The sequence below is a fragment of the Aquarana catesbeiana genome, linkage group LG06 (genome assembly GCF_042186555.1).
Source record: "Aquarana catesbeiana isolate 2022-GZ linkage group LG06, ASM4218655v1, whole genome shotgun sequence".
NCBI classification, from domain to species: Eukaryota; Metazoa; Chordata; class Amphibia; order Anura; family Ranidae; genus Aquarana; species Aquarana catesbeiana.
In genome coordinates, this window is record NC_133329.1 from 12,902,655 (window position 1) to 12,929,593 (window position 26,939).

The 26,939-nt window shown below is 44.0% G+C and overlaps 1 protein-coding gene across 1 annotated transcript in view; it reads right to left on the minus strand.

Annotated features, from left to right (window-relative positions):
- The window catches only part of LOC141148157 (uncharacterized), an 86,501-nt gene that overhangs the window by 16,021 nt on the left and 43,541 nt on the right, over window positions 1-26,939 (minus strand). The window contains exons 8-13 of the mRNA XM_073635338.1: window positions 24,158-24,331; window positions 19,652-19,810; window positions 16,835-16,857; window positions 8,971-9,349; window positions 3,120-3,296; window positions 163-321 (exon numbers count right to left, since the gene is read on the minus strand). Of these exons, the coding sequence (XP_073491439.1) occupies window positions 163-321; window positions 3,120-3,296; window positions 8,971-9,349; window positions 16,835-16,857; window positions 19,652-19,810; window positions 24,158-24,331 (1,071 nt within the window). The remainder of the gene's footprint in view (window positions 1-162; window positions 322-3,119; window positions 3,297-8,970; window positions 9,350-16,834; window positions 16,858-19,651; window positions 19,811-24,157; window positions 24,332-26,939) is intronic.

Below are 26,939 nucleotides of genomic sequence, written 5' to 3' on the forward strand. Positions count from 1 at the left end.
AAAGAAGAAAGATGGAAAAGAATGAAATCAAATCTATCTATCTATCTATCTATCTATCTATCTATCTATCTATCAGAAAAAAGTGGTAGATTCTGACAGATAACATTTTACTTCGATTGAATTGGCTTAATCACTTTTCTGAGATATAATCTGATAACCAACCTGAACAGAAAGGTGAAGAGCCCCAGGTAGGCACTTGGTTTGGTGCTATTATGTTCTTATGACTGTCTAAAGAAGATCCATAATTTTTCTCGAAGGGTTCCCATTCCGTGGGAGGTGCTGCGTGATGTTCTTTGTTTGGGCCTTTGTGTTGGGTTTGACCTGAATAAAAAGAAAGAAGAAAGATGGAAAAAGAATGACCTCTATTATCTATCTATCTATCTATCTATCTATCTATCTATCTATCTATCTATCTATCTATCCTTTAATTCTCTTATGTCCTTCAAAAGTTATGAAATCATTGCTCAATCCATCTAGTGCAGTTACCTGAAATATGTTTTTATTCCAAACAGTCACATGTCATTTGAAATCAGTCATCACTTTCTGGGGTATATAAGAACCAGTCCTTATTTTGCTGCCCTAATGATTTTTTCTTCTTCTTGGAAGCCTCCAGCAGAACATACTCACACCCCTTCACTCCCTAGCATGTCTGATACTTCATTCTAGGTATTACTAAGAAGTGGTCCTCACTTTGCTGCTATAACAGCTTCTGTTCTTCTAGGACACCTTTCTACTCAATGCTGGAATGTTATTGGCCCACTTTTCTTCCATTAGGCTGCAAGAGCTCTAGAGATATTATAGAGGAACTGCAGTCCCCTCTTTAGTGGCTCTGCCCCCTAATGGCATATGCACACAATTTCTGAAGGGCTCTGCCCATCTTTGAGGTCCTAACAGAGCCATTAGGCACGTCTGTGGATTCGTAGGAAATTTCCTGCACATGGACAAAGACTAAGGACTTCCATATTAGCCATCTTTGCACAGGCAAGGGGGAAACCCACGCCTGTGCTGATAATCATGGAACCCGTGCATGCACAGATATGTAGCATGTCTCACTTGGGAGCCCAAGTCCTTCGGCACAACTGCCCAAGTCATTTAACAAAAATCAAAAATGAGAAAAAGGGGTCTTTAAAATATACCTTGCCAGGGGTATTCACGTTACTTGATGGGAAAACATTACATTTTGATAAAAACACTTTTATCACATATAACATTTAAAAACAAATGTCGGAGAAACACTCATATATTTAAAGTTACAAATTTAATATAGAAAGATCAGTTCTATCAGTCTGCGTGTTTTGTGGGACATCCGCTTCATCAGGATATTAGATATAGATGGTCTTGTACAGATATGGTAGAAGGCTGATAGTCAGTATAAAAAAAAAGATAACAAACATTGATACATAATATGAATAAAAAAAAAATTACAATAATAATAATAAAACCACAACCATACCTACAACCCATGTATATAAGAACCCACCCATAATAGGTAGAGCTACGAAAAGAATAAGATGACATGTACCAATTTTACCTTATCGGTACAAGAACAGCAATATCTAATATCCTGATGAAGTCGAAGTCCCTTGAAACGCGTAGGCTGAGAGAGCTGATGTGTCTATAATAAAATTGTAACTTTAAATGTATGAGTGTTTCTCTGACATTGTTTTTAAATGTTAATATGTTAACACAAAAAAGGTGTAAATATGTACTAAAAGTGTTTTTTTTATCAAAATGTAATGTTTTTTTCCGTCAAGTAATATGCGTATGCAAGATATATTTAAAGTCCCCTTATTCTCTTTTTAGATTTTTGTTTTCTGTCATATGTTGGAGATGATACCTGCTAGCGTGGTTTCGATTTCATATTTGAAGTGGCATTGAGTTCTCGGTTTTACTCTAGATCGGCCACAAAAACGTCATTTTCCCCTAGGTGAGAAATGCGGAAGTGCTACTTTGCTGCACAAAAAAAAAAAAATTGTAACAAAAAAAAAAAAATTACATCCAATTGTGGGGGAGGGGAGAGTCATGGAAATATGACTTATGCCCCGTACACACGATCAGAATTTACGTCGGAAAAACCTTGGATGGTTTTTTCCAACAGAATTCCGCTCAAGCTTCCCTTGCATACACACGGTCACACAAAAGTTCTCTGATCTTTCGACCGTCAAGAACGCGGTGACGTACAACACTATGACGAGCCGAGAAAATTAAGTTCAATGCTTCTGAGCATGTGTCAAATTGTTTCCGAGCATACGTAGGAATTTTGCGAGTCGGAATTGCTACAGACGATCGGAATTTCCTATAGGAACTTTTTCCGTCGGAAAAATGGAGAACTATAGAACTAGAGAAATTTGGCTAGCAAAAGTCCGATGGAGCATACACACGGTCGTAATTTCAGATCAAAAGCTCACATCCGACTTTTGCTGGCGGAATTTCCGTGTGTACGGGGCATACGATTAGGGTGAAGGTCCACTGTAAGCACTGAAAGTGAGTTCATAATTCAAGGGGGTTCTGTCGGTCTTAGGTTAGGGCTCTTGCCAAGGTTTTCCAACCTCATCCTAGAAAATCAATTCAGTGCAGACCTCACTTTCTGCACGGGGATCATTATCATTCAACCCCCGGGAAAAGGCCTTTCCCTAAACCGCTACCATAAAGCAGGCATCACCAAATTCCTAATGTTCTACTGCCAAGTCAGCAATAAGAATTTCCACTCACTGCAGGGGTTTCCTCAATGCCTTCGGTCTAACAGTATATCTCTGTAAGTAGTTCTTATGGTGACTGAAAGGTTTCTAGAGGAAATTAACAAAATTGACGATTTTGATGATGTTTGGGTGAAAATGTGGACAATACCTCAATTCGGCAAAATGCGTTGGTGTCAACATGGGGAAGTTGCTTTTGTTTATTCAAAGTGAATTGTGGTCGGCATCACAAATTGGGGCTAATTTTGTCAACATTTCCATTGTAAATTTTGAAAACAAAATCAATTTTAATGATCTCACTATGCCATTCCTTTTTTTTCCAATATTATAGGGCATATAAGATATTTTGGCAGTAGGATGGAGGATACTGTATTTTGATTATAGAAATATAGAAATAATAAGTGATTATATCTGAAAACTCACTGCTCTGTATAATTTTTCTTATTTTCTCTAGATTTTTTCTGTATTTTTCATGTTCTGTGAATATGAACAAATCCTTGGCATAGGTAGGAATACTGGGCTGGTGTTCCAGTATCCGTTCCTTATCTTCAGGCTCCCTGCTCTTCAAGTCATCAGCTACCACAATCACATTTTTTTTTCCTGGAATAGAGAAAAAAAAACAGGTTTAATTATACTTAGAAAGAAGTAAAAAAACAAAGTTATTAACATGAAGCTCAATTTAGAGGAAAAAAAAAAACGGAACACCTGATCTGGGCCCTGGGATGACATTGATGGTGGGCTAAAAAATGAGGGATTGGCAGCTCACCACAAAACAAGGACACCTGTTAATGAAGGGGATAACCCAGAGTTGAGAATCCCCATATATACAGTCCAAAAGTGAGCACCAAACAAACACCCAAAAATCCAAATTCTATCATTGATAAAACTAGTTCACAGCACAAAAGCACAAAACATACAACATATTTCGGTGGGTCAGAACACCACATGTCCTAGGGATTAAGGTCATTTTTCATCCTTCATACCATTATGAATTATCCCTGGTGGTTAGGTCAAACCTGAGCTCTGAAAAAGGGGGAGCGTATCTGACCCTCAAAATGGATTGACTGTTTTGTGTTTTCCTGCTCTAGACTAATGTTATAATTTCAAAAATGATGGACATTTGTTTGGTTCTCTCATTTAGACTGGATTGAGTGATGGTAGAATGTCATGGTGCTCTTATATTCAGTAAAGGGTAGAGACCAACCCTGCACAGAACCATTCTTGTCCCGCGTTCTCCCTTCTCATTTGATTGATGGCTGGATTTAGTAAAACAACTGACTGTTAAAAGAGCAAGGAGGAAAAAAATGAATCTATTCCATCAGTTTCTCAACAGACCTCTCTAGCTGCACCTTTTACGAGCAGCGAAATACACAAAGCCATCCACGACCTCCCTCCTAATAAATCACCTGGCCCAGAAGGCTATACCAACGAATACTTTAAAACATATTCTGATATCCTATCTCCACGCCGGAGCACTGTAGCCAACCAAGCAGCCAAAGCAGGATCTTTACCTAAGGAGTCCTTAGAGTCCTTTGTAGTTGCAATTCCAAAACCTGGGAAAAAACCTTCAGATCCCGCAAACTTTAGACCCATCTCCCTAGTAAATAGCGACATAAAAATGTACGCTAAAGTACTGGCCACCAGACTACAACCCCTTATAGGATCATTAATACACCCAGACCAAGTAGGCTTTATTGGAGGCAGACAGGCACCCGATGGCACAAGAAGATTCATTGATCTGATTTAATGGACAGCACACCATCAAACGCCTTCTCTGCTGTTATCCCTTGATGCGGAGAAGGCGTTTGATCGGGTACATTGGGGATGCCTTAGACGAGTATTGAGCAAATTTGGACTTACCGGACCCTTTGGAGAAGCCATTTTGGCCTTATGCTCTGTCCCTTGTGCCAAAGTATGGATTTCTGGCATTTTGTCTGACCCATTTCAGATAACTAATGGCACTAGACAGGGATGCCCATTGTCACCCCTAATTTTTACCCTGGTGATTGAGCCATTAGCAGAGTCCATCCGCACTTGCAAAATGATTGAGGGCATACAGATGGGTAGAAAGGAACATAAACTCAGTTTATATGCCGATGACATCTTGATCGCTTTAACAGAACCCCTCTCTTCATTGCCAGCACTTCAAAACATCCTAAAAACATTTAGCACCATATCACTATATAAGATTAACGAATCTAAATCATTCATGATCCTCTTGAAATTACCTTTAACAACTCAAAAACAGATATCAGATAGCTACATCACTAACCTAGCCCTAAAATACCAACCAAGCCGCTCTCTTCGGTCATCCCAAGACCTCCTACTCTCGAGCACCCTTGTCCCCTCCTCCCATACTCGCCTCCAGGATTTCTCCAGAGCTTCTCCCATTCTTTGGAACTCCCTACCCCAATCTGTCCGACTGTCCCCTAATCTATCCTATCCTTATCTATCTTTAGGCAATCCCTGAAAACCCTTCTCTTCAAAGAAGCCTATACTGCTTCTAACTAACACTGTTTTACTTCCTCCATCAGCTCATCCCCCCACAGCTATTACCTTTTGTATCAATTGACCCTCCCTTTTTAGATTGTGAGCTCTAACGAGCAGGGCCCTCTGATATCAAATTGTAATGTAACTGTAATGTCTGCCCTCATGTTGTAAAGTGCTGCGCAAACTGTTGGCGCTATATAAATCCTGTATAATAATAATAATAATAATAATAATAATATCTGGGATTACCTCCTTCTCTTGAGCGCACTTATCACAACTAACATACCTTGGTATTAAATTGACGTCTCCTGGTACACACATTTTCAAGATTAACTTCTCACTTTTGCTTAACAAACTCTCTGAGCTTTGTTAAGACCAATCCAAAGCCACAGCTTCTTGGGCAGGAAAAATAGCCCTCACTAAAATGTTCCTCTTGCCTCATGTACTATAATTTTTCGTGGGCATTTCCTATACCCATATTATCCACCCATCTTAAGACACTGAAAAAAATTATTGACAACTTTTTTTGGGAGCACAAAAAAAAAGCAAGAGTGACTAGGTTATCCTTTTTACACTCCCACACTGCAGGCGGGCCTAGGAGCTCCAAACCTTTCTACGTATTACAAAGCGGTTATTTAAGACCAAACAAGATTCTGGTGGTCTCCATCGGCAGATAAAAGATGGCTACCCATAGAGCAACAAGCACTGTATGCTAATCTCCAAGACCTGCTGGGAACTATCACATTAAATCATAAAGCGCCTAGATCCTTCTTGGACACCGCCAAGACCACCTTCCGCACCTGGACTTCTACCCTCAGACTAATAGCACATGATCAACGCACAATCGACTCCAACACTCCACTAACTTCACTGCCCTTGCTTATCCCGAACCTAAACACTTCATCCTGGAACTGTCAAGGACTCACTCTGACACACATGTACACACAACATACGCTATGTTCATTTTGTGACATGCACAAGAACTGCAATATTCCACACAAAGACTTCTACAAATATTTACAAATTCACCAATTTCTGGCATCTTCAAAAAGAGGAGATGTTCCTTTCTTACAGGGTTTATACTCATTTTATACATCTGAAAGAATGTCGAAAGGAGGAATATCGCTGATCTACACCTCTCTATGCTCTAAGGCACTTCCGGACAAACTTCCAGTCATGATAGCCGGGGAACAAGACTTGGACATATTGCCTACCACACAGCAATGGTAGAGAGCCCTCTGTTGGCCAAGAAAAATATCCCACTGTCTGCATCTCACATTGGGAAACTACACAAAAGGTGTTTCATAGGTGGTACCTCACGCCTCAAATATTAGCCAGACGACACCCTGCTTCCCATTCTCCATTATGCTGGAGAAACTGTGGACATCTGGGATCTATCGGCCACATACGGTGGTACTGTCCAAAGATCACCCTGTTCTGGAAAGAGGTTTTTGCTTTCATATCCTCTGTAACCTGGGATGCCTCAATCTCCAACTCCGGAGATTGCTCTCTTTGGCTTAGGACTAGAAAAATGGCCTTTTAAATAAAAATTTTCACTGCACATGCTCTAATTGCTGCCAGAAGTAGCCTAATGAAAGCATAGAAAAACACTCAAGCTCCATCTCTTCTCACAGTGATAGACCTTATTAACACTCATGCTTCCTTCGAGGGAATGTTTGCCCAACTGCAGGGCAGACCTTCCATATTTCAGAATAATTGGGATTATTTGGCTCAAAGACAGCAGAAATACAATTACTATCTAATATCACTTCCATTAATATACCATAGATGGTTGGAGTATTTTCTTACGTTACTCGGTACCAATATAATGTTATTCAAAAGTTTAATTTTATTCTATGTAAATTCATGGTTTTTCCCCTCCCTTGTCTTTCCCCTCCACTCCTTCACCCTTCTCCACCCCTGGACCTTCCCACCCTACTCCCTACCTACTATACACATATGGTCTAAAATTCATAATGCCTTATTGGATCTATTGTACCCTTATTGATGAGTGAATGGCATTATGGGATACAGTCTTTGCTACTCATATTGTATTGTACAAACTTTCAATAAAGAACAATATTAACCACTTGCCGACTGCTGCGCGCCGATATACATTGGCACAATGGCAGCGGTGGGCAAATGGGCGTACCTGTACGTCCCCTTTAATTGGCGGGGCTAGCGGGCATGGCGTATACAGCGTGACCATGCCCGCGGCACCCGTGGACTCGATGTCTGCCGGTGTCCCGCGATCGTGGTGCCTATATAAACAAGGCGTTTCCCCGTTCTGCCTTGTGACATGACAGAGATCACTACTCCCTGTCATCGGGAGCAGTGATCGCTGTCATGTGAGTGTAAGCCCATCCCCCCCACAGTTAGAAACACTCCCTAGGACACACTTAACCCCTTCATCGCCCCCTAGTGGTTAACCCCTTCCCTGCCAGTGTCATTTACACAGTAATCAGTCCGCCATAATGTCACAGTCATGATAAAAATTGCAGATCACCGCCATTACTATTAAAAAAAAAAGAATAATAAAAATGCTTTAAAACTATCCCCTATATTTTGTAGACGCTATAACTTTTGCGCAAACCAATCAATATAAGCTTATTGCGATTTTTTTTTACCAAAAAATATGTTAAAGCGGAGTTCCACACAAAAATGGAACTTCCACTTTTCGGAACCCTCCCCCCCTCCGGTGTCACATTTGGCATCTTTCAGGGGGGAGGGGGGGTGCAGATACCTGTCTAAGACAGGTATTTGCACCCACTTCCGGCATAGACTCCCACGGGAGTCTATGCCTCTTCCTGTCAGTCTGCGCTGTCTCCTGGGAACACACAGCTCCCAGGAGAGAGCGGGGACCAGTTACGATGGGCAGCGTGACTTGCGCATGCGCAGTAGGAAACCGGGAAGTGAAGCCGCAATGCTTCACTTCCTGATTCCCTCACCTAGGATGGAGGCGGCAGCTGCCGAGAACTGAACGGGTTCTCGGCGTCACCTGCCGACATCGCTGGACCCTGGGACAGGTAAGTGGCCATTTATTAAAAGTCAGCAGCTGCAGTATTTGTAGCTGCTGGCTTTTAATTTTTTTTTTTTTTGCGGTTTAGGTGGACTCCCTCTTTGAGAATACATATCGGCCTAAACTGAGGAAAAAAATTTGTTATTTATATATATTTTTGTGGGATATTTATTATAGCAAAAAGTAAAAAATGTTGCTTTTTTTTTCAAAATTGTTGCTCTTTTGTTTATAGCGCAAAAAATAAAAACCGCAGAGGTGATCAAATACCACCGAAAGAAAGCTCTATTTGTGGGAAAAAAAGGACGGCAATTTTGTTTGGGTGCAACGTCGCACGACCGCGCAGTTGTCAGTTAAATCGACGCAGTGCTGAATCGCAAAAAGTGCTCTGGTCAGGAAGGGGGTAAATTCTTCTGGGGCTGAAGCGGTTAAACAAAAAAAAACAAAAAATGAATCTATTCCATGCGGGGTTTCTGACAAAGGATGAAGGAAGTCATTGACGTTATTGACTTTCTGTGAGGAATGATCACCTCCCTCTAAAACTAGAAAAATGGTGTATGGATAGTATGAAATATGGACAATGCAAATGGTAACACATATTAGCAAGTGTAGAAGCATGCACAATTTTGAACCTGTAATCGTAGAGTGTTGGCATTAAAAAATATGTACACTTTTTTTTCTTCTATAATGACTGGTGGATCTTGAAGGTTGGACAGACATGGTGGACTCCGAGGTGAAAACATCTTTGTTAGGATAATGAGCACTCACCGAGGGCACGTGACATCTCCTTGAGCTCGTCATCGTACAAGGAATTTTGTACGTCGGTGATGTTGAGTCTTCCGTGCTTTTGCGTGTGATACAGAATGGCGAACCGGCAGGTCTTCAGTCCTGAACTGAACGTTTCATAATCATTAGTTATGTAGACGGGTTTGATGTCAAGCGATCTCGTGTGATCATCTTCCTTCAGGCTGTCAGAAAGCCATTTGTAATTACTTTCAGCGCACCTCGAGAAGATGCCGATCCGGTACAGAGGAAGTGGTGACTGTCTTGGCTTACTTGGTTTGCCCGATGTAGAGCCTGCTGCGGGAGGCCTCGAACGTTCCCATTTACTATTGTTTATTGTGTCATTATGCTCAGCATCACCTGACTTGATGAAAGGAAAAAATAAGTTATTGTTTGAATAATAGAAATGGATACAATTGTTAAATTATCTTCTTAATACAGACTTGGAGAAGAAATGATATCAGTTTGAAAGCAGCGTGATGACATTGTCCTGTACACATGAGCGGAATGTCCGTGAGAAAAAGTCTGATGGGAGTTTTTCATCGTATATTCCAATCGTGTGTGTGCACCATTGGACTTTTTCCGTCGGAAATTCAGATGGACTTAGATAGAGAACATGGAAAGAAGTGCATAAAAAAACACTGCGCTAATACGTGAAAAAAAAAACAAAAAGGGAGCAGCTACATACAATCTGACAAAGACCATGAAAATATACCCTAAAAAATGCAGCGCATAATATATGTGTAAGTAAATAGAGGCAAGTGAATTATTTAAAATAAGTGCTTCAAAGAAGAAAATGAAAATAATTGGAGAAAAATCAGCCTGATGGCCTGTGCTAAGAATAAAGTCAATCATAAATGAACCCTGGGAGGTGAATGGACTCCAAAGTTTGGTGTTGTTCAGATGGTTGTCCCAAATTGAACTTCATGAAAATCCGATCAAGATAAAGGGATGAGGCAATGGTAAAAAGGATGGTAGAAAGGGTGGTATGTAGGAGAACTCTTACCAGATCCCGTTGATTCCCATGTCAGCGACAGGGAATCGCATGTGCGTTATGCCACTCGGGGCATGTAAAGCGACATCTCCTCACTGGAATCCTCCAGGCTCGAATCTGCTTGGAACTCCGGGGGCCACCCGGAAAGTCCTCACAGCAAGACCAGGATGCAAATCAGGTAGACAGAGACGTCACTTCTAAAGCTCGAGTAAACACTTGACTTGTTCTCGGCTCCTGCAGCAGCTAATGCTCTCTGCTGATGGTATGCATGCCATCGATGTCCTCTTGTACTATGCTCAGGGTGGGTGGCCACAAGACAGGCAAAGGGGAGGGCTTTGTGGGTCTGGAAGCCTGTAAAATCCTTTTCTTTCTCGTACATCATGGGACACCCCGTTATGTACGAGAAAGATAGAAAGATGTTCTATCAGGTTGAGGTCAGAACTCTGTGCAGGCCAGTCAAGTTCCCCCACCCCAAACTCGCTCCTCCATGTCTTTATGGACCTTGCTTTGTGCACGGGTCCAAATCATTTGGTGGAGGGGGATTATGGTGTGGGGGGAGGGGGGGGATTATGGTGTGGGGGTTGTTTTTCAGGGGTTGGGCTTGGCCCCTTAGTTCCAGTGAAGGGAACTCTTAAGGCGTCAGCATACCAAGACATTTTGGACAATTTCATGCTCCCAACTTTGTGGGAACAGTTTGGGGACGGCCCCTTCCTGTTCCAACATGACTGCCCACCAGTGCACAAAGCAAGGTCCATAAAGACACGGATGAGTGAGTTGAAGCTCTCATAGCTGCAAAGGGTGCGCCAACTCAATATTGAACCCTCTGGACTAAGACTGGGATACCATTAAAGTTAATGTGTGTGTGTGTGTGTATAAAGGCAGGCGTCCCAATACTTTTGACATTATAGTGTAGGTCCACTATAATGTTGCCCATTGTTTCCATTCATGATGAGGCTCTGCTAATTATATTGTTTGATTTCCACTGAATGTTACTATGTGCAGGGAGCCTAAAAACCCCACATAAGAAGACTACTGTGATTACATCATTAAACCTAATAGGTTCAAACTTGCTTTAAAACATACTAGAACTATATGATTATCATGTTGAACACAAGCTATCACTTTACCCACTCACTGTATTCACATCTTATGTGTGAATGTTGTATATTGAGTATGGATTAGAGGTCGACCGATATGGGTTTTTCTCTGGCCGATGCCGATACCGATATTTAGAAATTGGGGCGGCCGATGGCCGATATATGATGCCGATTTTTGTGGCCGATATTTTAGGCCGATTTAAAAAAAAAAAAAGACCTCACCCACTCCACTCCTCCCTGCTTGCTCCTGTAACTCTACCACACACTTGATGTCCTCAGTACAGATGGCACTGGATGTGGCAGGTGGCACTGGCAGGTGGCACTGATTAGCAGTGACACTGGCTGGCACTGGAAGGTGGCACTGTTTGGCACTGGCAGGTGGCACTGATTGGCAGTGGCACTGGAAGGTGGCACTGGTTGGCACTGGCAGGCATTGGCAGGTGGCACTGGTTTGGAACTGGCAGGTGGCACTATTGGCACTGGCAGGTTGCACTGATTGGCATGACACTGGCAGGTGGCACTGATTGGCGGGGCACTGGTTGGAGGTGGCACTGGCAGGCACTGGTTAGTACTGGCAGGTGGCACTGGGTGGCAGCTGGCACTGACAGATGGCACTGACAGGTGACACTGATTGGCACTGGCAGGTGGCACTGGCTTGCACTGGCTGGCAGTGGCACTGTTTGGCACTGGAAGGTGGCACTGGTTGGCACTGGAAGGTGGCACTGGTTTGGAACTGACATGGCACTGGTTGGCACTGGCAGGTGGTGCTGGCACGTGGCACTGATTGGCACATGGCACTGATTGACAGGTGGCACTGATTGGCAGGTGGCACTGGCTGGCAGTGGCACTTGAAGGTGGCACTGGTTGGCACTGGCATGCATTGGCAGGTGGCACCGGTTTGGAACTGGCAGGTGGCACTATTGGCATGGCACTGGTTGGCACTGGTTGGTGGCACTGGGTGGCAGGTGGCACTGACAGATGGCACTGATTTGCACTGGCAGGTTTCACACTGAGTAACTGTGTGTGAAACTGACAACAGAGAGATGTCAGAATTGAGATTAATGTCGGGGGTGGGCAGGACCCAGGAGCTATCAAACAGCAGCCAGTGATTGGGCTGCTTAAGAAAAGAGGCGGGGCCACATACACGTAGCGCCCTGCCCAGATCCCATCCCATTGGCTAGTGTTTGATAGCGGCCGGGTCCCGCCCACCCCCGACATCAACCTCAATTCTGACAGATCCTCTCTCTCCTCTCTCTGTTAGGTGTCAGCTTCACACACTCGGCGGCTCTGGCAAGCATCAAGCGCCGCGCTGAGTGAGGAACGGCGGGTAATGTTAAATATCGGCCTAATTTTGATAATAATCAGCCGATGGCGATCTATCAAAAATGGACAAATATCGGCCGATATATTGGTCGACCTCTAGTATGGATTATTGTTTGAGATAACGTTTCCTTTTGTCGAGCAAAATCCTCAAACTCTCATTCCAACCCTGATAAGAAAATCAAGCTGACAAGCTTAAAGTGATACTAAAGTCTTGTTTTTTTTGTTTTTAATTGTTTAAAAATATCTAAGATTTTATACTTACCTCCTCTGTGTAATGGATTCAGCTCGGTAGCAGACGTGGGGGGGGGGGGTGGGGTAGCACCTACCTACAAATGACACACAATTGTAGGTTTGCCTAGATGAACAGACTCAACCACTTCAGCCCCGGAAGGACTTGCCCCCCTTAATGACCAGGCCATTTTTTGCGATTCGGCACTGCGTCGCTTTAACTGACAATTGCGCGGTCGTGCAACGTCGTACCCAAAACAAAATTGACGTCCTTTTTTTCCCCACAAATAGAGCTTTCTTTTGGTGGTATTTGATCGCCTCTGCGTTTTTTATTTTTTGCGCTATAAACAATCAAAGAGCGTCAATTTTGAAAGAAAAAAAAAAAATTTTTTTTTTACTTTTTGCTACAATAAATCTCCCCAAATTTTTAAAAAAAAAAATGTCTTCATCAGTTGAGGCTGATATATATTCTTCCACATATTTTTGGTAAAAAAAAAAAAAAAAAAAAATCGCAATAAGCGTATATTGATTGGTTTGCGCAAAAGTTATCGCGTCTCCAAACTACGGGATAGATTTAGGGGCTTTTATTATTTTAATTTTTTTTAAATAGTTTTTACTGGTAATGGCGGCGATCTGCGATTTTAACCTTAAAGTATTTTTATTGGACAAAACTTTCATACATCGTAAAGATGGTTATGAATATGATACATTCAATCGTGAAACAGTCCAGTTTAACCGCATTCGATTAAGGTGAAATAAAGTGGCTCATTAAAATTGTTTGGGGGAACAAGGGAGATTCAAAGATAAACTATTTATTGGTGTATTCGATACATAAGGTCAGGACCGTCCGGGAGCCTATAACTGAGGGATTAACAGCAAGGTGAAGAACTAGACCCCGGGAGGTGATCATCGGACGGCCCCAGAGGTCCCATACACACCACCCCTTTGGGAACTCTCTGTGGGTATGGATCTGTGATTTTTTTTTTAGTGAGACTGTGACATTGTGGCGGACAAATATGACCCCAAACGACACTTTTTGGGGACCAGCGGCATTATTACATTGATCAGTGCTATAAAAATGCACTGATCAATGTATAAATTACACTGGCAGGGAAGGGGGAGATCAAGGGGTTAAGTGTGTTCCCTCAGTGTGTTCTAACTGTAGGGGGGGGTGGGGCTGCCTGGGACATGACTGAGATCACTGAGAACAGTCGATCTCTGTCATGTTCCCCCGTCAGAATGAGGATCCGCCTTGTTTACAAAAGGCAGTTTCCTGTTCTGCCTCTGTACTAGGCGATCGCGAGCCGCCGGCGGACATCGAGAGACAAATTGGGCACTTAACTGACCCTTTTGACTCTTTTTTGTTAAAACTTTTGCTAAAAAATATGCACTGTCACTGTACTAATGACACTGGCTGGGAAAGATTTAACATCATCAGGGTCAACTAAAGGGTTAAATGTGATCCTAGTGAGTACTTGCTAACTGTGGGGGAGGTGCTTTGACTAGGGGAAGGCAAAGATCTGTGTTCCTGCTTGGAAAACAAGGGATCCATACCTTTCCTTCTCTCAGAACGACAATCTGCCTTGTTTACATTGGGAGACCGCCATTCTGTCTGTGCCCTGTGTAATTGGCGGGAGCCAGCGGCAGGGCCCAAACTAGGGGGGGGCAGGGGGGGTCCTGCCCCAGGTGACGCATCTGGGGGGGGGTGCCACCAGGGGTGCTGCCCCCACCTGCACTAGGAACCGCTGCTCTAAGGGTGTCACTGCCACCCAATCAAGTGTAATGGACAGGCTGGTCTTCCTCCTAGTCCTGCCCAGTGCCCAAACAGCCTATGTATTTTCTGCATGAGGCATCCCACAGAAGGGGAGGCTTTAAAGAAGGCCCTGGACTGGGAGGGGGGTGCAGAGGAGGCCCTGGGATGGGGGGGTGCAGTGAAGGCACTGGGCTGAGGGGAGTTGGAAAGGAGGCCCTGGGCTGGGGGGTGCAGTGAAGGCCCTGGGCTGAGGGGGGTGCAGAGGAGGCCCTGGACTGGGGGGTGCAGAGGAGGCCCTGGGCTGGGGGGTGCAGAGGAGGCCCTGGGCTGGGGGGTGCAGTGAAGGCCCTGGGCTGAGGGGGGTGCAGTGAAGGCCCTGGGCTGAGGGGGGTGCAGAGGAGGCCCTGGGCTGGGGGGTGCAGTGAAGGCCCTGGGCTGAGGGGGGTGCAGTGAAGGCACTGGGCTGAGGGGGGTGCAGAGGAGGCCCTGGGCTGGGGGGGTGCAGTGAAGGCCCTGGGCTGAGGGGGGTGCAGAGGAGGCCCTGGGCTGGGGGGTGCAGTGAAGGCCCTGGGCTGAGGGGGGTGCAGTGAAGGAACTGGGCTGAGGGGGGTGCAGAGGAGGCCCTGGGCTGGGGGGGTGCAGTGAAGGCCCTGGGCTGAGGGGGGTGCAGAGGAGGCCCTGGACTGGGGGGTGCAGTGAAGGCAATAGGCTAAGGGGGGTGCAGTGAAGGCCCTGGGCTGAGGGGGGATGCAAAGGAGGCCCTGGGCTGGGGGGGTGCAGTGAAGGCCCTGGGCTGAGGGGGGGGGTGCAGAGGAGGCCCTGGATTGGAGGGTGCAGTGGGGGCCCTGGGCTGAGGGGGGGTGCAGAGGAGTCCCTGGGCTGGGGGGGTGCAGTGAAGGCCCTGGGCTGAGGGGGTGCAGAGGAGGCCCCAGAAAGGGGGATTAGAGACCCTGGATTGGAGGGTGCAGTGGGGGCCCTGGGCTGATGGGGGTGTGGAGGAGGCCCTGGGCTGGGGAGAGTGCATAAGAGACCCAGGACTTGGGGGATGCAGGGGAGGTCCTGGTGGGTGCAGAGGAGGCCCTTACCTAGGAGGGGCGCAGAGGAGACCCTGGACTGGGGGGTGTAGAGGAGGCTCTGGACAAGGAGGAGAGTACAATGGAGGCCCTGGACTGGAGGGTGTAGAATAGGCTCTGGACAAGGAGGAGAGTACAATGGAGGCACTGGACTGGGGGGTGTAGAGGAGGCTCTGGACAAGAGGGGAGTACAATGGAGGCCCTGGACTGGGGGATGTAGAGGAGGCCCTGGACTTGAAAAGTGGGGTTGAAACTAAGAAAAACTTTTTTTTAATACATTTTAGGAATTTTTTTAGAAAATTTTAGCAAAATCTAAAAAAAAAACAGTGGTGATTAAATACCACCAAAAGAAAGCTCTATCTTTTAAAAAATGATAAAAATGTCATATGGGTACAGCTTTGCATGACTGCGCAATTGTTATTGAAAGTGGGCCTGGCTTGGGCAGGAAGGGGGTGAAAGCACCCGGCATTGAAGTGGTTAATGGTACCCCAATGCACCTAGCTAACTCTTATGCATCGCAGTACACCAAAAGCATTATAACAAAGTATCATACATTTTGATGGGGCACATTTTAAAAACATTGTTGCAATTGTAATGCCCCGTACACACGGTCAGATTTTCCGACGGAAAATGTGTGAGAGGACCTTGTTGTCGGAACTTCTGACCCTGTGTGGGCTCCATCACACATTTTCCATCGGATTTTCCGACTCACAAAGTTTGAGAGCAGGATATAAAATTTTCCGACAACAAAATCCGTTGTCGGAAATTCCGATCGTGTGTACACAAAGAATAAATAAAGAGATGAAAGCTATTGGCTACTGCCCCGTTTATAGTCCCGACGTACGTGTTTTACGTCACCGTGTTCAGAACGATCAGAATTTTCCGACAACTTTGTGTGACCGTGTGTATGCAAGACAAGTTTGAGCCAACATCCGTCGGAAAAAATCCTAGGATTTTGTTGTCGGAATGTCCGATCGATGTCCGACCGTGTGTACGGGGCATTAGAATGTTGGGCAGCCCATTGAAATGAATAGGCTTCGCAAAGACGCTGCACCTAACACATGCAAAATGAGCCTACAGCCGCACATATGGGAACCCAGGATAATATTAAAAAAAAAAAATAAATAAAAAAAAAAACATAAAAATGTCTGCAATGTTCCTGAATGACCACTTTTGTCTGGAATTTCTGTACTGAATGGGACCTGAATGTATTCAGCAGGGATAGGTACCTCTGTGATTTCATGTCATGCTTTAAATGTCTGAATTCTGTTCTTCATCACAATCTCATCACATTGCTATTTAGACTCATAAAATAAAAAGGGTTAAGTCTGATACATACAGAACCGGATCCTTTGGAAAAAGAAATGAATCCAGGGCTTACCTCCCACCGGGATATCCTCGCACCTAATGTGGACAAACAAAAGAGCAATCAATAACATGGCCACTTCAGCAAACAAATAACAATTGAGCTTTGTTCTTTACTTTCAAAAGGTTTTTTTTTTAATTTTCCATAAAACAGAAATGTGAAATAATATTAAAACAACAAAATAGTTGTACATACACTTAATGCTGTGTGACAGTATCAAACATATTCATAATGCAGTAAAATGCATTCAATAAACATGGTACCAAAAAGCTGTATAGCTCCACCCTGAGAATCCGTAAATGCTCCTATTATCGTTGATAAGGGGGGAACAACAAGGGTGGTCGAGGAGACCTCCGGGCACCCCTTCTGGGAATCATGCTGTGCCCAGGGAGTGCCCCCCCCCCCCCGCGGCACCCCGCTAACTGGGCCCCAAAGGCCGTGATCATCAGGAGAGAAATATTGGAGCCACGGCCCCAAGTCCTTGGAACCGGGGATCCATTGCATTTTACTCCCGGAGGCGGTTGGATCAAATGTCTCCTTGGTAGGAAGAGAATGTGTTTTGAGCTTGTTCTTTATTGTTAAAGCTGAAGTTTAATTTTGTGCCCGAATGTACACCCTCAGAACTCTGGTTTGGCAGCACTCCACAAAACAGGGGCACCTGTTTGGGCGAGGCTTAGCCAGAGTTGAGAATCCCCATATACACAAGTTAAAATAGAGTGCCAAACAAAGTGCCTATCTATGAGCTCCAAACTGAACCCCCTCCTGACATCTCAAATCTGACAACAGCTAGGAAGGAGATGGCCGCTTCATAACGGCAAGCTGTCTGGGCTCTGCCACTTTTCTGACACAAGTAATGGCAAGAGGAAAGCAGAGGCTAACACTCCCCCCTCCCTCTGCATTACAATTGCTGATGCTTGTCTAAAGCATCCGTCTCCCTCCTAGCTGTTGTCAAATCAATCGCAACAGGAGGGAGGGGATGCAGTTTGGACCTCATAGCTAAGGTTAGGAAGCACCTAGCAACATGGAACAAAGTACTACATGTACAAGGCCCCTTAGAGGACAGAACAGTAAATATAAATATAGATCTTCTTCAAAGCCGTACTGCAGACACTTAAAAAAAAAAAAAAAACATTAAAGTGGACCTTCCAAACCTGAGTTAATCCTTGAAAGGTGTCTGAGGAATCACAACATCTCCCACACCGATTGGGGCGTATTGGGGGGTAGCTGGTGTTGATCCCACCCCCTCCCCAGGTATATCCCTCCCCACTTTCTCTTTTTCCCCTCTCTCCTTTCAATCTCCTCCTCCTTCCTCTTCCTTTTCCTTTCCTACTTCTTATTTAATCTGACAAAAAGTTACGCAAGTAAGGGCTGATCTAGTAGACGGACGTCCTTCCCTCTCCTCGCTAATGTTATAGCACTTACAGAGGGTATATGGAAGACCTATATGTGAAGTGTCCAATCCTTCCGTGGCTTAGAAAGGTCTGGGACACTTCTGAAAGCTTCTCTTATCGAGACTATGCCTTAGAACTTCACATTTTAGTTTGTGATTATTTTGTTCATATTTGTGGAAATAACGTATTTTGGTTCCTGTTTACTTGAACCCTAAAATTCATGTACCCTAATGCCCTGTACACACGGTCGGACTTTGTTCGGACATTCCGACAACAAAATCCTAGCATTTTTTCCCACGGATGTTGGCTCAAACTTGTCTTGCATACACACGGTCACACAAAGTTGTCGGAAAATCCGACCGTTCTGAACGCAGTGACGTAAAACACGTACGTCGGGACTATAAACGGGGCAGTGGCCAATAGCTTTCATCTCTTTATTTATTCTTTGTGTACACACGATTATTTATTCTGAGCATACGTGGCACTTTGTGCGTCGGATTTGTGTACACACGATCGGAATTTCCGACAACAGATTTTGTTGTCGGAAAATTTTATATCTTGCTTTCAAACTTTGTGTGTCGGAAAATCCGATGGAAAATGTGTGATGGAGCCCACACACGGTCGGAATTTTCGACAACAAGGTCCCATCACACATTTTCCGTCGGAAAATCCGACCGTGTGTACGGGGCATAACAGAGGAAGTTATGTCTATGTTGTTTAGTATGTGAGACTGTTTGTATAATTTGTGAAAATTTTAATAAAAATGTTTGCGGAAAAAAAGTGGACCTTCCATCTGCTTTTTGCATAGTTCTCCTCTCCCATCATTCTCAAAATACAAATGGATTTAAAAGATGAATTATATACAACACAAGCTGAAGTTCCCATAGGATTTCAAGCACCAAACTCTCCTAGGGGGCAAAGTGACATCACCCAATCCTCCCAAAAAACATTGGATTGCCTGTGAGAGCAGTGAGGTCGGACAAACCCAGAACTATGTGGAGAGAATTAGCAAGCAGTTCTAAAAATTGACAAGTTGGGAACACAATCTTTCACATTTAAATTTCATATCTTTGCTAGGCAGATAGACTCGGGGCTTGTCCAGCCTAAGACACATTTGACAGAAATCAGATAAGCTATAAAGGAATTCTGAGATGTCATAAACCGCCATTTGGAGTCTTTTAAGTCCGCAAAAGGCTGCTAATGAGATATTGTTGTAAATGTCCCTGTCATAAACAGTCTGGTGATCAATACACATTTGTGAGTCTGTTTGTTTTTTTTTTTGTTTTTTTTACCAAAAATTGAACTTTCATACATCTCAAGCTCTCAGCTCTGGTTCATAATCCAGAACACATGCAATAAGGAAGTTACCTTCAGAAAAAGTGGTAGATACTTCCATGGAATTGGCTTAATCGCTTTTCTGAGATATAATCTGATAACCAACCTGAACAGGAAGGCGAAGAGCCCCAGGTAGGCACTTGGTTTGGTGCTATTATGTCCTTATGACTTTCAAAAGAAGATCCATAATTTTTCTCGAAGAGTTCCCTTTCTGTGGGAGGTGCTACGCGATGTATTTTGTTTGGGCCTTTGTGTTGGGCTTGACCTGAATAAAAAGAAAGAAGAAAGATGGAAAAAGAATGACCTCTATTATCTATCTATCTATCTATCTATCTATCTATCTATCTATCTATCTATCTATCTATCTATCTATCTGAAAAAATCAGAATATGCCCTTCAAAGGTTGTGAAATCATTGCTCAGTCCAACTAGTGCAGTTACCCAAAATGTGTTTTCTTTTCCAAATAGTCACATACCAGTTAAAATCAGGCATGCGGTATGGGTATCACTGTGTAAGCTGATGAGCTGGAGAAGGCTGTAATAAAGTGAAATTGTGTTTTGTCCATGCAAGGAAAATCAGCAAGACTTAATGTATTACCCCCATTTTCAAAAGCACATGCTCACCAACCCTGCACTCCATTCTGGGGCTTTAATAAAAACTGGTTCTCATTTTGCTTCTACTGTATAATGACTTTTCTTCTTCGGGGAAGCCATTCCACAAAATGCTAAATTTTTGGCCACCTTCGCTTCTACTAGGTTGCAGACTATTAGCGATGTTGAACACTGATAGTGAGCCCCCAGTCTGTGTTGCGGTTCACCCCAATAGGGTTCAGGGCTCTATACAGACCTGCCATGGTTTTCCATCCTCATCTTAAAATATCAATTCAGTGCAGACCCTTCTTCCTGCATGAGGATCATTATCATGCAACACACAGGAAAAGGCTATTTCCTAAATATAGGGGCTTTAAATAGATGAAACATTAGGAAATGTGCATGTTTTATAGAACTATAATAAATTATAGACTCCGTTCTTGGTTGCTTAGGTCGGTCAAGAATGTCACAGTGTTTAGGTTAGCTCTTGATAGCTCTTGATAACTGCCAAAATCATTTATACACATTAGCACTGTAATGTGATCCCTGTTATTTCAGCTTTTCTTGGAGCATTGCATACACCTTCCTGTGTTCTCGAAACCTGAAATAATTATGTTAGTATATTGACTTTTGTAAAGTGCTTCAAACTCAATAAAAATATTGACCAAGAAGAAATATAATACTTTTTTTAATTATGAATATTTTGGCCAGACCTATGAAGGTGGTCTTTTTGTATTTTTTAACATCTTCTCATTGACCATACACATTATGTGGGAGCACAGAGGTTAGCCTTACTCATGTTTTGCGATCATATGCGTGCCCCCAGAACTGTGGTCACGCTATCAATGACTAATGGTCACACAATGACAATCAAGAGTTGGTATGGCAAGCCTATTGATCATGTGATCACTGTGACAGCTAATCACAGTGATCACATGACCAGAAAGCCCATAAAATGCCTCCCTTAGGTTCAAGCACTAGGTTTTTCTTTGAACGGCCGATGGTAAAAAGGCTAAGTGTACAATGGGCTTTATATGGCTCCTGAGGGATTGAGAAAATCATTTAGGCCAGATTCACACCCATGTGACAAAGTAAAATAACTGTAGCACACCCCCTAAGGAGCCACTGGTGGATTTGGTCCTATTTCTCCCTTAGAGCACACACAGCCAGGCATACCACATTTCTACACTCTTCCATTGGCTCCAAAGAACATCCTAGGGGTTTCTTTTTCTTTTTTTTTTTTTTGGGGGGGGGGATAATAAACTTAAATTGGGATAGGGAGATTGGGATACCCCAATAAACTATAAAACAGAACAACTTGAGGACTGCTCAAACTTTGACTGTGCTGCACAAAAATGAATGTCCCACAGGATTTCTATACTGTTGTTGACCTGTACTCCTTCCAGAGTTAAAAAGCTACACACAGTCACTATTCTTCAACACTGGGGTCATCTACCATTGGACAGCTGGACTCTACTTTACTACCAACTTCCTCTTGGCTTTATCCAGTGAGCTTCTCCAGACCTGACTTTACCTCCGGACATGGATTTTCAAAGCCTAGCTGAGACCTCAGTGTCTATCCTCTAAGATCCTGCACCAGGAGCAGACCCCCTGCACCGGCTCCTCCTACAGGACTAAACCAAGGAACCCCATACCCTGCTGGCTCAGGCCTTAAGACTATTTATGGACTCCTTACCACCTACTGGCACAGATTGGATAGAGTCCCATAAATAATCAATTGAACAATGATCAAGACCATCAATGGGATTTTGCAGATAGGGATGCACGCCTATGGGTAGTAAAACCACTGGTTTTCTCCAGACCAGCCTTACCAGACACCATAGACAAAAGTATATATCACAAAGGTATCACATATGTTGGACTTGATGGATTTGTGTCTTTTTTCAACCTCACCTATTTTTAGCGCCGCTTTACCATCATTTTAGCGGCGGTATTCGGCCACTAGCGGGGAGGTTTTACCCCCTGCTAGCGGCCAAGAAAGGGTTAAAACCACTGCAAAGTGCTGCTGCAGCAGCGCTATGCCGGCGGTATAGCCGCGCTGCCCCATTGATTTCAATGGGCAGGAGCGGTGAAGGAGTGGTGTATACACCGCTCCTTCACCGCTCCAAAGATGCTGCTAGCAGGACTTTTTTTACTGTCCTGCCAGCACACCGCTCCGGCGTGAAAGCCCTCGGGGCTTTCACACTGGAGACACAGCAGCGGCTCTTTTAGGGAGCTTTGCAGGCGCTATTTTTAGCGATGTAGCGCCTGCAATGCGCCCCAGTGTGAAAGGGGTCTTAGTAAATACCTGTAAGATCCTATTGATGGTCCTGATCATTGCTCAATTGACCTTTCTGAAGATAGAGGGTCAATGAGATCTGGTAAGCGCTCTTGTTATCAGAGGTGGAGGTTTCACACAAGGAGGTTTGCTGCTGATGTTGGATTTCTCTCAATTAACTTTTAAAGAAGAATTTCTATTTATTTCACTTACTCACGTGGAATATAATTCACACACTTTATTACATTTCACTGAAATGTATTTCATTTGGTTTTGTATTGCATAAGCACGGCTCTGTTTTCTTTATATCTGTATGCACTATGAATATATCACATGGTTGAGTTGCTGCTCTGCACAAGATTACTTCAAATTTTGGCATTAGCACGGTTTTTGCACTTTTTTATACTTCCATAAATATTCAGGCTGCATGCCCCGTCCTTCCTCCCACTATGTTTCTAGAATCCTCAAGAAGATAGGGAAAGCAATAGAGCAACAGCCTCTGAAACAATGAGTAGCCCTAAATAATCAACACCTGCCCCACAGGGGAGCCAAACTAATGCCATGTACACATGAGCGGAATGTCCGACAGAAAAAGTCTGACGGAATTGTTTCATCGTATAATCCGCTTGTGTGTGGGCCTCACCGGACCTTTTTTTTTTGAAAATTCTGACGGACTTAGAAATAGAACATGTTCTAAATCTTTCCGCCGGAACCTATTCCTATCAGGAAAACCGCTCGTCTGTATGCTGTTCCGACTGACCTGAAACAATGCATGCTCTGAAGCAAGTACGAGACGGAAGCTATTGGCTACTCGTTATTTCTAGTCCCGTCGTACGTGTTGTACGTCACCGCGTTCTGGACGGTCGGACTTTGGTGTGATCGTGTGTACGCAAGACTGTTTCAGCGGAATTCCATCAGAACTCCGTCGGATAAACCATCAGAGTTTAGTCCGACGGGAAAACCAGTCGTGTGTACGCAGCATTAGTTTACCTAGCAGCCTACTCTACACTAGGAGGATGCTACATAACATAATCGGAAATACCCCCAAAATATAAAGAACAATTTACAAAGCAACATGTAAAAGTTATTTTTGTTTTCAAGAAAATTGTATATGACTAACTGGGTCTAATTTTGTCAAAATTTTCATGAAGGTAAAATTGTAAATCTTGTATCATAATCAATCCTGCTGAAATCACTGCATTCATTCTAATGCCCCGTACACACGGTCAGATTTTCCGACAGAAAATGTTCGATGGGAGCGTGTTGTCGGAAATTCCGACCGTGTGTAGGCTCCATCGGACATTTTCCATCGGAATTTCCGTCACATGAAATTTGAGATCTGGATCTCAAATTTTCCGACAACAAAATCCGTTGTCGTAAATTCCGATCGTGTGTACACAATTCCGACGCACAAAGTTCCACGCATGCTCGGAATCAAGCAGAAGAGCCGCACTGGCCATTGAACTTCATTTTTCTCGGCTCGTCATACGTGTTGTATGTCACCACGTTCTTGACGTTCGGAATTTCCGACAACATTTGTGTGACCGTGTGTATGCAAGACAAGTATTGAGCCAACATCCGTCGGAAAAAAAATCCACGGTTTTGTTGTTGGAATGTCCGATCCTGTGTATGGGGCATTATTGTTTCCAATATCATATAGCAGGTGAGATATTCTGGCAGTAGGGTGGAGGACACTATATCTGGTTTTATACATCAGCATGAACAATTCTATTTGAAAACTCACTTTGTATAATTTCTTTTATTGTCTCCAGATTTCTTGTGCGTTTGTCTCCTTCTGTGAATAGGAACAAATCCTTGGCATAATTAGAAATACTGGGCTGTTGTTCCAGTATCCGTTCCTTTTCTTCTGGCGTACTGCTTTTTAAGTCATCAGCTACCACAATCACATTGTTTTTCCCTAGAACAGAGAACAAAAAAAAGATTTTATTACAGGTGCAGCTCAAAAAATAGAATATCATCAAAAAGTTAATTTATTTCAGTAATTCAATTTAAAAAAGTGAAACAGATATATTATATAGATGTGTTATGCCGCGTACACACGGGCAGACTTATCGACCAGACTGGTCCGTCGGACAATCCGACCGTGTGTGGGCTTCATCGGACCTTCAGTGGACCTTTTCTGTCAAAAATCAGACGGACTTTAGATTTAGAACATGTTTCAAATCTTTCCGACGGACTCGAGTCCGGTCAAAAAATCAGTTCGTCTGTATGCTAGTCCGACGGACGAAAAACGACGCAAGGGCAGCTATTGGCTACTGGCTATCAACTTCCTTATTCTAGTCCCTTCGTACGTCATCACGTTCAAAAGAACGGACTTTCGAAGGGACTTTAGTCCGTTCGTGTGTGGGCAAGACCGGTCGTTCAAAAGTCCGTCGTAACTCCGTCGAAAGTCCGTCGGAAAGACTGTCGGACCTTTGATGCTGAAAAGTCCGGTTGTGTTTACGCGGCATAAGACACAAAGTGATATATTTCAAGCATTTCTTTCTTTTAATTTTGAGGATTATTGCTTACAGCCAGTGAAAACCCCAAATTCTGTATCTTGGAAGTTTAGAATATTGTGAAAAAGTTGAATATTCTAGACTCGTAGTGTCACACTCTGTCACAGCTAATTAACTCAGAACACCTGTGAAGGTTTCCTGAGCCTGTAAGTGGTCTCTCAGTCTGGTTCAGTAGGTTCAATCTTGGGGGAAGACTACTGACTTGACAGTTGACCTGAACGCAGTCATTGACACCCTCCACAAGAGGGGGTAAGTCATAAAAGGTCATTGCTAAGGAAGCTGGCTGTTCACAGAGTGCTGTATCCAAGCATATTAATGGGAAGTTGAGTGGAAAGAAAAAGTGTGGTAGAAAAAGGTGCACAAGCAACAGGGATAACTGCAGCCTTGAGAAGCATTGATGCAGTAATTCATGCAAATGAGCCCCGACCAAGTATTGAGTGCATACTATACTGTATATGGACAGACTTTACACTAAGCCAACATTTCAGTATTAAAAATTATTTTTTTTTATTGGTCTTCTGTAATATTCTAATTTTCTGAGATACAGAATTTTGAGTTTTCACTCGCTGTAAGTAGGGATGAGCTTCGTGTTCGAGTCAAACCCATGTTCGACTCGAACATTGGCTGTTCGGTCGTTCGCCGAATTGCGAGTGATATGGGCCGTTCGCGCCAAATTTGTGTGGCGCGTCACGGCCCATAATTCACTGCGGCATCGCAGTGCATTGCTTGCTGATGATTGGCCAAGCATGCACTATGACCCGCATGCTTGGCCAATCACAGCGCCGCCTGAACAGAGAGCTGTAATTGGCCAAAGCCAAGGAGGCTTTGGCCAATTATGGCTCAGGGGATTTAGTACATGCCCAACACTATATAAGGCCGCCTGCACGGCGGCCCTGTGCAGTGTGTTCCAGTGTGCTGAGAGATAGAGATAGAGAGAGAGAGACAGTGTCATTTCATTTGAGTTAGCTAGATTAGGCAGGACAGTCAGTCAGTTAGCTGCACTTACGGTGTATTGTGTATATATATGCATCCCAGGTGTTGCATATATATATATATATATACTGTATTCAGTTTAGCTAGATCCGTTCCTGTTATCTTCCTACTGACAGGCAGGCTTGTCTTGTTACAGTATTTACAGCTACCTGAAGAAAATTGCTGGTGTTCTTTTGATCCTATTAGTACCACAGTCAGGCAGCTAGACTATTTACAGTTAGTGCAGTGCGTCCTGCTCACAGTGTTCTGCTAAACCTACAAGTTAGTGGGGTGTGTCCTGCTCACAGTGTTCAGCTAAACCTACAAGTTAGTGGGGTGCGTCCACCTCACAGTGTTCAGCTAAACCTACAAGCTAGTGGGGTGCGTCCTGCTCACAGTGTTCAGCTAGATCCGTTCCTGTTATCTTCTTACTGACAGGCGGGCTTGTCTTGTTACAGTAAATACAGCTACCTGAAGAAAATTGCTGGTGTTCTTTTGATCCTATTAGTACCACAGTCAGGCAGCTAGACTATTTACAGTTAGTGCAGTGCATCCTGCTCACAGTGTTCAGCTAAACCTACAAGTTAGTGGGGTGCGTCCACCTCACAGTGTTCAGCTAAAGCTACCTGTAGAAGGTTGGTGGTGTTCTCATACTACAGGCAGGCAGTTGATTTTGCTAGCTGCAGTATCAGTACATATACTGTATATATATATATATCCCAGCTTAGTGCAGCTACAGGCCATTAGTATGTCTGGAAGGCCAAGAAGGAGAGGCAGACAGTCACAAGCCAATAAGAGAGGGCAAGCAGGCTCTATGTCTAGTGCTGGTCGTGGAGACGGTGCATCCTCATCAGCACGTGGCCATGGGACACGCTTGGCCCTTTTTTGGCAGCTGGCCGTGTTGAGCCGCAACATGCGGAAGACTTGGTCGAGTGGATGACCAAGCCGTCCTCATCCTCCTCATCCTCTCTCACCCATGCCCAGGGTACTTTGTCTGGCAAAGCAGCGGCCTCTTCCCTCGGCTCAATGTTATCA